The sequence below is a fragment of the Netta rufina genome, assembly GCF_964035555.1.
Source record: "Netta rufina genome assembly, chromosome: 1".
Lineage (NCBI taxonomy): Eukaryota > Metazoa > Chordata > Aves > Anseriformes > Anatidae > Netta > Netta rufina.
This window is the reverse complement of record NC_140123.1, coordinates 171,379,447-171,394,516: the sequence shown is the minus strand read 5'-3', so window position 1 is coordinate 171,394,516 and position 15,070 is coordinate 171,379,447. Positions and strand designations below refer to the sequence as shown.

The window sequence follows — 15,070 nt, the reverse complement described above, 5'->3', positions numbered from 1 at the left end:
CAGGGGATCTTTGTGTTTGTTGTCTACACCCCAGACAACTTAAGACCTTTCTCCTACTTTGTCTGTTAAAATTAATAGAATTATAGCCAGACAGTTCATTAAGAAAACTAATTAGACAAGCTCACAGATAAGAATATTGTATCGGATATCCATATTCAAATGAATGAATTCAATGAGAATGAACCTGTATTCAAAACTGATGGCAAGCATGTTCCCTCAGGTTATTTATGTTCCGATATTTTGGTTTCATGAGCTGTCTAGCTCAGCAAATGGCACAGGGTTTGGGAGATTTGCCACTTCTTATAATTAAAGACACTACTTGGATATTATGTGATTTGAATAAGAGGAGGGAAGACTTTCAGGTATTATTTTTTAATAATACAAAATGAGAAGATATTGTCCAGGGACATGTTGAGTCAAGAGTCAAATTAAGTAAAATGACTAAATGTTATTTTAGACCATAATATGAAAGGGAATTTAAAATACTCTCTTCTGTTTACAGGAATAGACAATCTCTATGAGAGGGCTCTTCACATCCGCAAACTCCTCCTCACTTTGCCCAGGTCGGTCCTTATAGTGATGAGATACCTCTTTGCCTTCCTCAACCAGTAAGTGCTTTATAATTCCTGGAGGTACTGTACCTTTATCTGCCTTCCTCTGCTGGTATCGACATTCTTTGCATTTACTCATATTCTATGTATTGTTTACATTGAAGCTCCATTTAACAGAAAAGATGATCTTCTAATTGGCAATGAAAATATGTGGAAAATGCCAGTTTTCATTCAAATTAAAAATTCATTTGTCCAACAATGAGCAAGGTTGTAATAAGACAGATTAAAGTGATATCTGAAATGGGGAGTGCAGGCTACAGCGATAAAGCAAGAAAAACAACAAATATGAGTTGTAGTTAAATTTAAAATAATTTATATCATTTATTTATTTTTTTCCTCATCTAAAGATGGTTGTAATTTCCTGATGGGAAATGAAACAGTATATTCAGGCAAAACAGGCACTACAATCTAGCCATTTGATGCTAGGCACTGCCAGGGTGAGATATGTATTTCTTTGTCTATTCCCTGGTAGTGGGGCTACCAGCACAGAGAACATGTATCCCTGTGTATGCTGGATGGATCCTGGCACTGCAAAACACAGGCAGCTGCTGGAAGGAGGGGTGTGTAAGAAGGGGAGAGAGGTGTTCATGTCTTTATGACACCAAAAAAACTATTTTATTCTCAGAGGGAAAATAGAAGACTGTTTGGGTGACTACTCTGTGTTTCTCTTTCCAACCCTTCATAGCCCTCTCTGGTTTTGCTGAGACCGGTATTTTCACTGCAAACTTTTCTTCCTGTGCACTTTGCCCTGATTCTGGCTCTTTTCTTTCTGCTGTCATGTTGTCTGTTTCCCCTTTTATCTGTTTTTGTATTGCCTTTTTCCTCTTTTTTTTTTTTTTTCTCTAATTTTTCCCCCTGCTGATTCATTCTGTCTCTGCTACCTTCCCCATTTCATCATTTCTGTCTGTTCCTATAGAAACAGGGTCTTTTCAGCCAGGTTATGTGTGTGTGCCTGCATTCACAGCTATTCCTATTTCCTTTCTTCTAGTAATTCATGAACCACTTTCAGTCAATATTTAAAAGAGAGGCAGAGATCCAAAGTTTTGTGAAAGTAACTATTCACTGAAAACATGAATTCATCCCTCAGTAGTGACACCACGTAAATAGCTCAAATGCTTACATTGCAGCTTCTTCTCCACTTAGACATATCAGTTACAAGAGGTTGTACTTAGTACATGGTCACATTAGCTACGTCTATGCTTTCTACCCAGGAATGCAATTCAGAAAGAAGGTTAAATCTCTTTCTACACCCAGGCTGCCTCTGGTGCAACCACAGAAAAAAACATTCCCATAGTCTGACTTCCTGCAAATCCATTTCTGCTTTTTGCATATGTTCATGTGACCTGTTTGGCCACATAAAGTCATCACGCCCCATGGCTTGAAGTCATCTGGTCTAGCCCCCTGCTCAAAGCTTCCAAAGTTAGATCAAGTTGCTCAAGGCCTTATCCAGCCAACTATCTCAAAGGGCAAACAACACACAGCTTCTCTGGGTAGTCTGAGCCAGTGCTTGGTCACACTGAAAAATTTTCTTCCCGCTTTCAGTTGGAATATCCCTTGCTGTGACTGGCAGCTGTTGCCTCTCATCCCTTTGCTGTGTACCTCCGAGAAGAGTCTGTCTCTCTCGTGCTTGTAATTTTGGTGGTCGAAGATTGCAGCTAGATTCCCCTTCTCTTCTTAAGCTGAACAAACCCAGTGCTGTTGACCTCACTTTGTACACCAGATGCTCCAGCTCCCTAACCACCCCAGTGGACCTTTTCTGGACTTGCACCAGTGTGTCAGTTTCTCAAAACTAGACCCGGCACCTCATGTACAGCATTGTGAGTCCCAAGTGGAGCGGAGTCAGTTCCCTTGACCTGCTGGTTTTGCTTTTCCTAATGCAGCCATGTGTGCAACTAGCCTTCATCACCAGAGGACACACTTCTGAATCACAAGTAACTTCTTGTACAAGCCTCCAGTGTTTTTCACTGGGAGCTGCTATGCAGCAGTCAGCTCCAGACTGCAGTAAAGTACCTTTCACTCCTTTGTATTCATCCTTGCTGAACTTGATGAAGTCCCTGTTAATCCAGCCCTCCATTTTGTCAAGGTCCTTCCAAATGACAACCCTGCCCTTTAGTGTATCTGCTGCTCCGCACAGTGTGGCATCATCTGCAAGTTGGCCAAATGTGCACCCCGTATCACTGCCAAGGTCATTCATAAAGATACTGAACCATCATCAGCCTCACCAGTGACCCCAGAAGAGTATTGCGTGTCAGCAGTCACCAGCAGCACTTCCCATGTTTGACGATGATGGTTGCCATGTTTTTACACAATCGCCTTGTACACGTATAAAGGCTGAACAACCTTACATATCAGTAGAGCAACGTCTCCAATCAACGCACAGGACATGATAACATCATGGCATAAAAAAGTCAGACCGTGGTTAATTTTACAAGATAGTTATAAAACGAGTCATTTAAAGGTTGGCCTCTTTAGTTTGTATTGTTTGTTACAAGACACTCTCTAAAATTCCCTTTCTAAAGGGAAATATACTGCTGCATTTAAATGCAACCAGACATACCAATGCATATGCTGCTTCAGAGTGCAGAATGGCACTAAAGTAAAGGGTGTCCCAGCAATTCAGGGTCTGTTAAACTGGTCCTGCACAGAGCCACACAAAAGCCAGCATTTCCACTGAAAATTTCAGTGTTCTAAAATGGAGGAATAAAGATCAACTTGTCAAACTTGTCATTCAAAATCAAAATTGAAAACTAGTCATGTTGAATTTTCTGTAGGAAAGGAAAGCTGGCAAAAGTTGATTAATAAGAACAATCAAAGGTTTTTGTTTTGTTGCTTCCAAAATGAAACTCCTGTGGGAGTTTCTGAGCAAAAGGCAAGATGCTCAGGGCTTTTAGGTTCTATAGTAAAAATGGAAACTAGAAGTCACAGGAGACTTTGCAAGATCCAGGAACTTAGTTACCTCCAGAAGACAATTCAGTCTTCCTAAGTGATATACCGAGTTGGTGTAAGACTTTCATCAAGGCCAGATGAGAAATGATGAGCATGTAGTACCCACTTAGGATGCAGTCCCCTTGGGCCTCCAAGGATAAGCACTGATGAGATAGAAGCAGCAGCAGTTGGTGCATTTTATATTAGCCCATTAGGTCAGTGTATGCTAAATACGCTAGTGAAGGAACACATACATATACATGTACATACAGATATGTGGTATAATGTATATAACCTACTGAAGAAATCCCCTTTTATGTTTTGTTATGTAGGGTTGTGTCAAAGAGAACAGGAAATCTCTGAATGGGGATGGAAAATGAAGTTTCTCCAGTTTTCCAGATAAGGTTAGTTACAGTGGAAAAGTCAATTTTTCTTGATTTTTCTTTTTTAACAGCCTTTCGCAGTACAGTGATGAAAACATGATGGATCCATACAACCTGGCCATTTGTTTTGGGCCAACCCTGATGCCTGTTCCAGACATACAAGACCAGGTGTCTTGTCAGGCACACGTGAATGAGATAATCAAAACTATCATCATCCATCATGAGGCTATTTTTCCAGATGCTAAGGAACTTGATGGCCCAGTGTACGAAAAATGCATGGCTGGAGATGACTACTGGTAAGTCAGAATATTATCCTTCTTTCTCCTTAATGAAATCATTAGACTGATTGCCTGGAAAACTCCTGTGATATAGAATAGCTGTCACACACAATAGAAGTATGGAAATAAATGAGAAATAAATGAGAAGAGCATTTATGTTCACATAGGAAAGTGTTAGCTGTAAAACACATGAAGTAAAGGCAATTATGGTGAGACTCCCTACAATATTTTCTGGAAGAAGATACCCTTGTATTCAGCCAGATGATGCCAGAATTCCCAGTGTACTACACAAAGCCCACAGCCAGATAGGAAACTGGCTGGCTGACTGAGAACCACCAGTTCACAAGAAACATGCACAACTTAAATTTCAGTTTGTGATGCCTTCCCCCTGCTCCTTTCCTCTCTGAGCCACACACACTTTTCATAAATGAAGGGATTCCATGGTTGTGATAACTTCTTAACAACAGAAGTTATCTGAAGCAGAGGTATGTAGACTTACCCAGCAATTGTGTATCCCTCGTATGTCATGCAGATCATGCTGTATACATCTTTACAATATTATAAGAATAATTTTAATCGGCATGGGAGTGGCATGTGTTTGATATTTGTGGAAAACATCAGTTACCCCCAGTGGACTGCAAAGGAAAGGGGCTGGGGTTTAATGCCCATTGAAGCATCCTTTTCATGCTCTGGTTTCTCTTTCTGCTTGACCTTTTGTTTCCCTCCAGTGACAGCCCGTACAGCGAACATGGTACATTAGAGGAAGTGGACCAGGATGCTAGTACAGAGCCCCATACCAGTGAAGATGGTATGTGCATTACGTTATTGTGTATTCCATACGAGTAAGTCTTACAGGTGTTTTATGTAGGAGACCTTCCTTTCCTAGTTGTGTCTTATTTGAAGCACAAGGATTTCAGTCCCGGTGCGCTGTAGCAAAACCAGCATTTTTAATCTCTTGCGTTCTTTTTCACTCTGATGCATCTGTGTTTGGCCAGCTGTTTCCTTGTCATCTCCTGGTTTGTCCAGGCACAGGAAGGGCAAGACAGAAACTATTTGAGTCAGCACACACTATTTTCTGATATAAAGTTACTTTTAGCGACTCTTTATCTTTGGTCTACAAAAGCTGAACTTATCAAAATATGTCTTTGAATATTTTAACTAAGGGATATCTGTCATTCAGCATACTCTATTTTGATACAATTGTAAAAGCTGCAGCCATCTAAAGGGTTTTTAACTATTGAAAAACATGCATTTACACCACCCAGTAATACTTCCGAGCAAGTCATTTGCTATAAATATCGATCATAGACGCTACGACAATTGTAGGTACTGTAGATATCAATGAAAATCTTGATGCATCTCTGTTATATTAGCTCTTTTCAGCTAGGTTTGCTAAATCATAAAGGTCTATTTGGCTGTGGCGTATTTCAGTTAGGCCATCCTTCAGATGTACCTCCTGGTAACTTTTGCTGGCTTTTAAACAAATATAACAGAGGGAAGGAAGCATCAAAATTGTTAAATAACTGTTAAAGAACTACTACGTTTCCCTGACAATTGGTAGCCAGTTAGAGGAAAAAGATGGAAAATAATGCTTCCTGTAGAGAAGAGCTGCAGCGTGAGCTCACTGCATGTCCGGTCAGCAGGCTACTGAAAGAGAGCAGCCAGAAACAAAAGCTGCCTCGTGTTCATCTCAGAGGATGCATGGAGGGAGGAAGAGGAAGAGACAGAGGGGGAGAGGGAAGGAAGGGAGCTACAGCAGAGAAGGAAAATTAAAAAAAAAATAAAAGTATGTCACCAGTAACAGCTGGGATGGCTGCCATCAGGAAGAGAACAGGAAGGTGTTCCTATAGGAAACCTAGCTGCCTTGGTCCTAATGCACACAAAGCAATGTAAGCAATTGTTCCAGCATGGCTGCACCCGTCTGCTTTGTCACGTAGACAAGCTGACAGAGACAGATTGCCTGTCTCTTCCCCTTTCCCGGGGTGAGGAGGGGCAGGCAGAGTCTATCACTGCAGCTGCCTGGAGAGGAGGCACATTTGGGTGGGCAAGCATCACAGAAGGGAGAAAAAAATAAGGGAGGAGAGAGGTCTCTGTTAATTTTATGCCTGGGTCTATACCCCTGCCTGCACTTACTGTAGGGAATATTGTTTCACAAGACAGCCTGCACATGTTTTTGTCTCGACCAGCTCTGTAGAGCTAACTGCACCTTCATTCTCCAGTGCCACTAAATCGTGTGAAGAAGTTCAGAATTACCCCTTATTTTTGCAAGACAGTATAGATATGCTTTATAGGAAGTCCTTCTTCTATTGGAGGTACCAAGCCAGAGTAGTAGCCAAAGAAGCCTGTCTGCCCATCCTTTAGAGCATAAATGAGGTAGTGAAATGCCAGTGACACGTCAGTGCTATATATAAGGGTCAACTGTGGGGACCTGAGACCAAAATGAGAGAGAAAGTGCTGAGTGGACATGGAAGAGAAGTGTGGCTTTTCATCAGCAGTCAAAGGTGCTTCAAAACCATGCCTAGGAAAGATTAAAACATCAGAGGAGCAAAAGTATGTGCATCCTGGCTATGGAAATGTCACAGTGTGTGTCACCTGTGCCTCGTTTTATACTGCTGTTGTGGTGCCTGTATTACTTACACCTGTGTCCTTGATGGAGATAAACCCTGAAGAGAAGAGCAGTCAACAGAAGGGTGCTCTGTTAGAAGGCTGAGCTGCTCAATACATGTTTTTTTGTTCACCAGATTACCCAGCAAGTTAATTGTAGTTGCCCCATCACACCTTTTTAATCAATTCAGTGCTGAAAGGAAGCAGACATTTGTGTTTACAGCAAAATAGTTGTGAGCACAAAAATATTTGTAATCTAGGGAAATACTGTTGCAAAGATAATGATGAGCAAGCCTGGGCTGCATACAAAACTCTGTTGGCCTTCAGCTCTCAGTCTGCAAGCTTTAACCCATTCTTTTCCATGGACAGGAGCTTTCTGTTATAACAGTTCGCTTTTCTAATGTTGTCTGTAGACATTAAATTAAATGCATTCATCATCTCACATATATTCCAGCACATAAATTCATGCGATTTGTTGGACAATTCCTTTTAGAAAATGTTGGTAACAAAAGTGAGAATAGGTGGGAATTGTGCAGTCTGCATGCATACTGAATCTCCTGAGAGCCACTGACTGACCCGTGATGGGCAAAAAGAAAGCTTTCACTGAAGGGTCTGGAGTATTTTGGTGGTTTGATGTGACAGATTCACTGGTTACAAGCTGGATGCATTGCTGCCAGTTCTATGTGGAGGGAGGGAAGGGAGCTGCGGCGTTGTTGCTGTACTGATCACACACAGTCCTTATGCATTTCACCCTGTTAGGAGATGGAAGAAGCAGGTTGTGTAAATTTCTTTTAATGTTGAAAGTCTGATTGGATTTATGCTAAAACATTCTGTCCATAACCACGATCAAACAGCTAGCCCTGTAGGAATTAGAGGGCTATTGAAACATAATCCAGAGGTTATGATCAGAAGCTAAAGGATTTATTTTTCTACTTTACTTATTGTAAAGATTTACTTGCTGTATAAACTTAAACTGCAAGTGAATCTCTCTGTGCCTACTAGAATAAACCCATCCGTATTTTCTGTTTAAGTAGTGCTAGGAATGTTTAATTACAATTTACAAAACAAACAGAGTTTTTAAAAATTAAAAAATGTATTATGTCTATAGAGGTAGCAGGGAAAAGACAACTGGAACTTACAACTGAGCATATAAATACTTCATAACTGTTTAATTTTATGCATATAAGTTGTCTTTTTTTTTTTTCCTAAGGCCATTTGTTTTCATAGATTTGTTGATCACTGGAAAGAGAAGAGGGAAAGAGAAGGCGATACATTTTTGTGTGTTTTCAGGCTTTTTTTCAACATGCAGAAAGTATCCCTGTTAAGAATAACACTTCAGTTTCTTTTTTCTGCTAAATCTGGAAATGAAATTTGATTTGTAAAGTTCAGAACATTTGTACTCAAGCTGAAGCACATGTATATATATATATCTGTAATTTTGCTACAGAACATTTACCTGAAAGTGCCTCTTCAGTAAAGATTCAACAGATGAAGGATGTTGTTTATGTTTTGCTCAAGGAGTTTTTAGAATATTTCCTTTGCCTTTAATTTGCTGGAGAATTTTTATTCGTATTGGAGGCATATGAGAAAGGGTGACCAGATTTGTTTTCAAAGGAAGTAAATGAGAATTTCCTGAGGAAGTTAAACAGATGGGTCATTTCTCTTGGGAAAACATCCATACAGTTGCTGTCAGACTGTTCATAGATAGCTCATAAACACAGGGTAAAAGCTGAGAGGGTAGTTCTGCTGCAAACAAAAATTACAGGGACATGGGAGGCTGCAAGTTACGGTCGTGTCTCCAACACAGCATTTTTACTGCTTTTCAGCAGCGCGTGCTGTGATCGACAAATCTGTCCTGTCAACGCCTCGCAACATCGCTTTGCTTTCGTTGTTCCCCGGTCAAAGAATTGCTGTCCTGGGGACAGGACTTGGAAATTGCAAAGCTGCCATTCTTTGATGGGGTGCAGAAGAGGCTAAGCAGATGGGGAGATAGCGTCTTCCTGGGGGATTTCAGGATGTGCTGTGTTCCCAACAGGCAGCGTGCGGCTGGGGTGACTGAGGAAGTGCACAGCAACAGCAACCCCCCTGAAAAGCGCAGGGGGATATCTCCCCTCTCAGCCTCTGCTCCTTGTGCCCGAGGTGCAGAGGGCAGCCTCGTGCCACCTTAATGCTGTCACCTCTGGAGGGAGGTTAAGACTACATCTGGCACTCCAATTGCAACGTTAAAATTAGCACTTGGGTGTCCTATGTCCTTCCTGCTCTCCCGAGCTGTTGGATCAGGGCAGCTCTACTTGCAGTCTGACCTTGGTTTTTAAGCCCCCTACAACGTAATGTATCATCAAGTGGTGGTGATAATCATAACAAAACTCAGGGGCATCAGTGAAAAGTGAGAACAAAGCTGGCTGATTAACAGAGTCCCTAAAGCTTTTCCTACACTTCTGCAATTTGTCCTAATTTTTCACTTCCATTCCTGTGGCTGAATCACTGGAGATGAGAGCTGGTGAGATCATACATGTCACCAAATACTCCTCGCTGTCGTAGGCAAATGCCCCCAGGTATGGACAGAGCAGTGCAATTACATTTCCCTCCAAGCTGTCAATTTTTCTGTCAGACATTACAATTCAGTACCACGCAGAATGTGAGATACAGATCCCAAATTTAGCTTTCATCACTTTGGCTTTTTTTGAGAAATGCTCGTCTGTCATTCAGTAACCTTGATACTAAATGGCTTAGCTTTTCAAAATGCATTTATTTCGGAGAGTAACTGTCATGGTACTTCGGTTTTAACCATTCAGGCTTGACCTATAAAAAGGTGAATTGCTATTTAAGATGTAAAATCTGAGTACTGTTTGCTACAGGAAAGTTCTGTCCATGTAACAGGAACATTCAAGCAAGGAAAATGCCCCTTTCAAAATAGTAAAGCCTGTCTGAATTTATTTTTGGTGCCATTAATAAAACCGTGCAAGATTTACTGAGCGTTCCTCTGCGAAGAAGCAGAATTTGTTGCCAAAATCTAACAAACACATCTCAAAAATAACATCATTATCCATACATAACCAGTTCATGCAGCTGTTTCCAATGGGGCGACTTCCTTCAGACATCTGAGAAAATACGTGAGCTGTACTGAGGTACAGGCAATGGGGCGTGCAGCAGACAGATTCCCATCCTGTGCCAAACTGCATTTGTGTAATACTACCGAGAGAGAAATCTATTTCTAATTTAGTCCATTAGTTTGTAAATAAAAAGACATTTAGACCTGAATGCTCAAGTGTGGGACACTGCATGGCCTGTTTAAATTAGCAGAGTTACAGGAGATGCCATAAGGAGCCAGCTCAGCCCAGTATTCATGGCCATCATCAGTTAACGTCAGAGAATGCCAAAGGAAAATAGCTCTGGGCATCTTGGGGTTTTCTTGCTGGAAAGTAGGATTTCTTGTTGCTGTTGAGTTGTTTTGTTTTTTTGGTGGTGTTTGGTTGTTGGTAGTGTATGGGGTTTTTTTTGCATTTTATCATATTACCCTGTAGTGAGTGGCTGGCACCCTGAAAGCTGGGAGCTTACGCTTCTGAATTGGTGACCCGCTCTTCCACAGCCCATAACATACCTGCCATCTGACAACAGCGTGCTCATCCAAATGTCTTGCCCCTTTTAATTCTACCTGACCTCAGTAATACCTTCCTGTAAGGAATTCCCCAGGCAGCATGCGCGATGTGTGTAAAAGCAGCATTTTCTTTTATCAGTATTAGATTATTGTGATTCGATTTAATATTTCTCTCTTAAAGCGTGATGCAGGATAAACAGGCATGCTTAGTTTATTTTATCTTCCCAGGCAATGATGTCTTTCATACCTGTAATTGCTTTGTCATACCTGTACTTTCTGTTTGAGAGATACAGAACAGCTAGAAATGAAAACAAGACTGTATATTAGAATAAATCACTAATATATACACCAGAATTAAGGGTTTCCAAGGTTTCTAGAATGTCTCCATCTGTGTCATCCTTACACTGCCTTTACTTAAAAACATTTAAAAATAAAATAAATAAATAAAAACTATCACCACCACCCCAGAGCATATCCATCAGTAAGCCATCCAGCAGCGGTGCATTTTGAAGAATTAATGTGTTTCTTCCTAGAATAGTTGTGTTTACGTAACTAAAGTCATTTTTCCAGTGTGCTTTATATTTGCATGTGTGACAGTGAATTCTCCATACCCCTGTGTGCCACCTCTGGAAAGTTTCTGGTTTTATAGCTCCTGGCTAACCTAAACCCCCTGCAGTTCATCACTAACAGGAGCTCAGAGCACGGCTGCACAAGCAGCAAACCACGAGACAGCCTTCTGCAGGCTGGGCAAGTTATTAAAAATAGCTGCAAACTATAGCCTCAGTAAAGGTATTGTCATTATATTTGCGTACTGCGGGATGAAGTTAATTTTAAAAAGGCATTCCTGCACGAAATGTTGTCATAAAGGGACAGTGGCTTTTATTACACGCCTGGCTCTTCGGGGAATTACAGCCTCAGCGATTTTAATTTGCACCAGACAGAAAGTTGCTATGCTGGTCATTAGCCCAGATGTTAATTTCCACCTAAATATTGCTCTGGTTACATAAAGAAATTTGTCATTTCAGGGGCTCTACTTTGAGTTATTCAAACCAACAGTGTATGCAAATTTTAGGACAGCATTTTGCAGGTTTTTCTTTGTATTTTGAGACTGTGATAACAAATCATAACCTGTTTGGGCCCAAGTGGTTTGGTGTTGTGTGTAAAAAAATAGACATTAGGGCTACAGCCATTTTATTGGTGTCTGGGGACAGCTCCTAATATACCTGCACTTCCCTGGCATCAGGTGTCTGAACCAAGGACAGGCTACGGGATAGGGCCCATTGCCACTATCGGGATGAATTTACTGGAATACCAAAGGAAGAAAATATGGGGTTTTTTTGGTTGGTCAGTTGGTTTTTGTTTGTTTGTTTGTTTGTTTGTTTGTTTTTCATCCTTTAAAACCAGGCTTTAAGAAAAAGTACTGCTTCCTTACTTCTTGGTAGAGAGGCTTTGCCACACTGTGTGGAGACTGGCCAGGACTGCTGTAATCCATGCTTGACTTCAGAAAATCCCAAACTCTCTTGCAGACACCAGAGGGATTTGGGATGCTGGAGCAGGCAGAACTGCCTGGAGCAGCCTCCAGCCACGCCAGGACTGCCCCTGCATCCTTAGGCAGTCTGGAGCTGCTCACCTTACTCAACAGGGTGTCAAAAGCAGCTAACACAGGTTCAAATACTAGGTCTGAGCGTTTTGCAAAACAGTGTGTGTTCACCAGGCCCGCACACTTGTCATATAAAAGACAGAAATCCCATGAATTTAAGATTTTAAAGCCTTTAACACAGTCCAACACAGCAGCACATCCTTACTCATGCAGAAGGAAATCCTGTCTTCCTTCCTTTGCTGCTGCAGATGTTAAAGGCACTCCCGTTTGCTTTTCTTTTATCGCACAGTTTCCTCAGACCTCCAGTTATTCATAGGAGCTTGTTCGTCTTATCTTCAGAGGTCTTCATTACCTCGCCCCCATCCCACTCCCAGCCACGAGAGCCCTTCCAACAGGAGGCAGAGGCCTCTCTCCCAGCAGCAGCTATGGCAGCGTTTGGGTTTGCTGTGATGTGTTCTGCAGACCCCAAAGCAACCCAGATGTTTCACACTCGGGTCACAGACTGTTTCTGTTTCTTTGCAAGGGATGTATTATAACCACTGCTTGAAGTCTGCCTTAGCTCAGCTGATCTGCCAGTTCTGCTCAATAAGGGTGAGCACAGAGAAAATGCAATCAAAGGGTTTTATGAGGCCAAAATGTAGAGGTAAGCCTGTGTGGGATCTGATAACCACTCTTTTTCCCTCCCTACCCAGAGTGTGAGCCCATAGAAGCTATAGCCAAGTTTGACTACGTCGGAAGATCTGCACGAGAGCTCTCTTTCAAAAAAGGAGCTTCCCTTCTCCTGTACCATCGAGCCTCTGAAGACTGGTGGGAAGGAAGGCACAACGGCATTGACGGACTCGTCCCTCACCAGTACATCGTGGTGCAGGATATGTAAGCAGGGTCTCGCACAACAAGGTTCTCGGGGGGTATAAAGGCATACTGAAGGAATTAACAAGTAATTTCCAAATGGGACAGTGCTTTGAGGGCTCAGATAGGTTAAATTTTTGCCTTCTAAGCAGGATGGCTTCATCTTTGTTGTCCTGAATTGGTGTCTCTTAATCAAAAGTCACTAGTAGGTTAAACTGCTTTGTTCATGGATGTGTTCCCAGTACATTAAGAGAGATGCTGTTTCTGCTGCACCTATTTTCATTGGGCTATCTCTGTGCAGCAACTGCTGACAGTTAACTTCAGAATAGAGAAATGCAGCCCTGAACTCTTACAGTATTAAACTGTATTAAATGTGTGCTTTGCCAAGGATGACAAAGTTCTTGTTTACATAAAGGTTGCATGTAAACAGAAACGTAAAGAGCTCGATAAACAGAAGGACCGTAAGTGATTTTTGGAGACCTGGAGAGGCTGCAGTGCATTATAACATGCTTGCTTTTCTTAAGGAAATTCCTTAATGGGGATTAAAATCCGGGAGTGCCACTCGCTGTCACACCTAACTCACTGACCTCTTACCTCACCATGTCTTCTGTTCAGGGATGATACTTTCTCTGACACACTGAGCCAAAAAGCAGACAGTGAGGCCAGCAGCGGACCCATAACTGAGGACAAGTCATCATCGAAGGACATGAATTCTCCCACTGACCGCCACTCCGATGTGTATTTAGGAAGGTAAGCTTGAGGATGGCAGGGTTTCAGTAGCACTACTCACAGCTCAGGTAACACAACACTTACTTCTCCACATGCTTGTGGTGGGTCACCACCACTTGTGCTATGACCACTTCTTCATTCGTGCAGGCAAAGAAAGCGATCAGAACCTCCGCCTCCTCTAAGACGCCCCGGCAGAAGCAGTGACGGTCACTGCCCCGTACACCCGCCGCACCCCCTCTCTAACTCCTCCGTGGAGCTGGGTTCCCCCAACCTGGCGACTCACTGCAGCCCCAGGACCCTCCTGCAGAACCGCAACCTCAATGCAGACAGCCCCGAGAGGAGGCGTAGGCCTGGGCACGGCAGCCTCACCAACATCAGCAGGCACGACTCCCTGAAGAAGATCGATAGCCCTCCCATTAGAAGATCGACATCGTCTGGTCAGTACACTGGCTTCAATGACCATAAGCCACTGGACCCAGAGTCGATAGCTCAGGTTTGTGTCTTTGTTTTTTTCTGCTCTCTCTGCTTTCCTGAGGGGCAAATCGCAGTGAACAGCACAGCACAGAGCACGGGCAGTAGTAGGGGGGTGTGTGCAGGAGGACGTCCTACTTAGCTTTGTAAACAGAGTGCATGTGAAAGAAGATGCATTAAGGGATTCTGGATAGAGAAGCACAAGGGGAATAGACATTGCAGAAGCAATAAAAAGAAATTATTTCCTCTTATACCATAATGAAATTGTCTCCGCCACACACACCGCTAGGATGATGTATGATTACAACAGTTATGTAAATCTGTGTGCTCTGATGAAGGCAGGCCTAATCTAACGTGCATGTAATTAGTGTTCAATTATTTCTGAATATTACGGTATGCAGAAGACTGCTTTGACTGGCTAGTAACAGCCTTTGACATTCAGAGCACAGATTTACATTCCAGAGTCTTGTGGATATTTAGTTTTCATACAGCTCATATGTAGTTCATACAGTGTGTTGATCTGATGCTTGTAGTTGTTCCTAAGAGCATAAAATGCAAGAATTTGCACCAGCATAAATCATGGGCAATACTGTCCCTGTGTGAGCACCAAAGCAGTCTCATTCCTGGCAGCACAGAGATGAGAAGGACGGAGTAGGGAGCACCGCGGCCATCAAATCGGTCTTGTACAAAGCTGGTAACGGTGAGCTCTTGAACAAATTGATGCCACTGTCTTCAAAACTCAGGCTTTGTCTAGGTAGTATAACATGATTACTAGGGTACCCTGAGGGTACAGTATGATTGCAAAAGTATTTTCCAATAAGGCTGGCACTCGTGTTTTAAAATTTAATGTACTGACAATGCTTGGTTTCAAAGTCTGCTTCCAATGAGGGCCATAAGGGGCACGGTTGAGTCAGAAAGCTGAACCAGGTACTAGAGAGTCAGGAAATCTAAGTGTTGTTACTGTTTTGTTTTACTCTAAGCTGTTTATTTAGTTTCTTGAACCACACACAGTGCTGTTTGGC

General features: G+C 42.2%; 1 protein-coding gene across 2 annotated transcripts in view; it reads left to right on the top strand.

The window, feature by feature from the left end:
- Positions 1-15,070, top strand: part of SRGAP1 (SLIT-ROBO Rho GTPase activating protein 1) — a gene marked incomplete at both ends in the record, with an annotated part of 146,786 nt that overhangs the window by 130,525 nt on the left and 1,191 nt on the right. For both annotated transcript variants that reach the window (XM_084289400.1, XM_084289399.1), the window contains 6 exons: positions 503-608; positions 3,991-4,215; positions 4,926-5,005; positions 12,692-12,872; positions 13,464-13,598; positions 13,725-14,070. In XM_084289400.1, the coding sequence (XP_084145526.1) occupies positions 503-608; positions 3,991-4,215; positions 4,926-5,005; positions 12,692-12,872; positions 13,464-13,598; positions 13,725-14,070 (1,073 nt within the window). The remainder of the gene's footprint in view (positions 1-502; positions 609-3,990; positions 4,216-4,925; positions 5,006-12,691; positions 12,873-13,463; positions 13,599-13,724; positions 14,071-15,070) is intronic.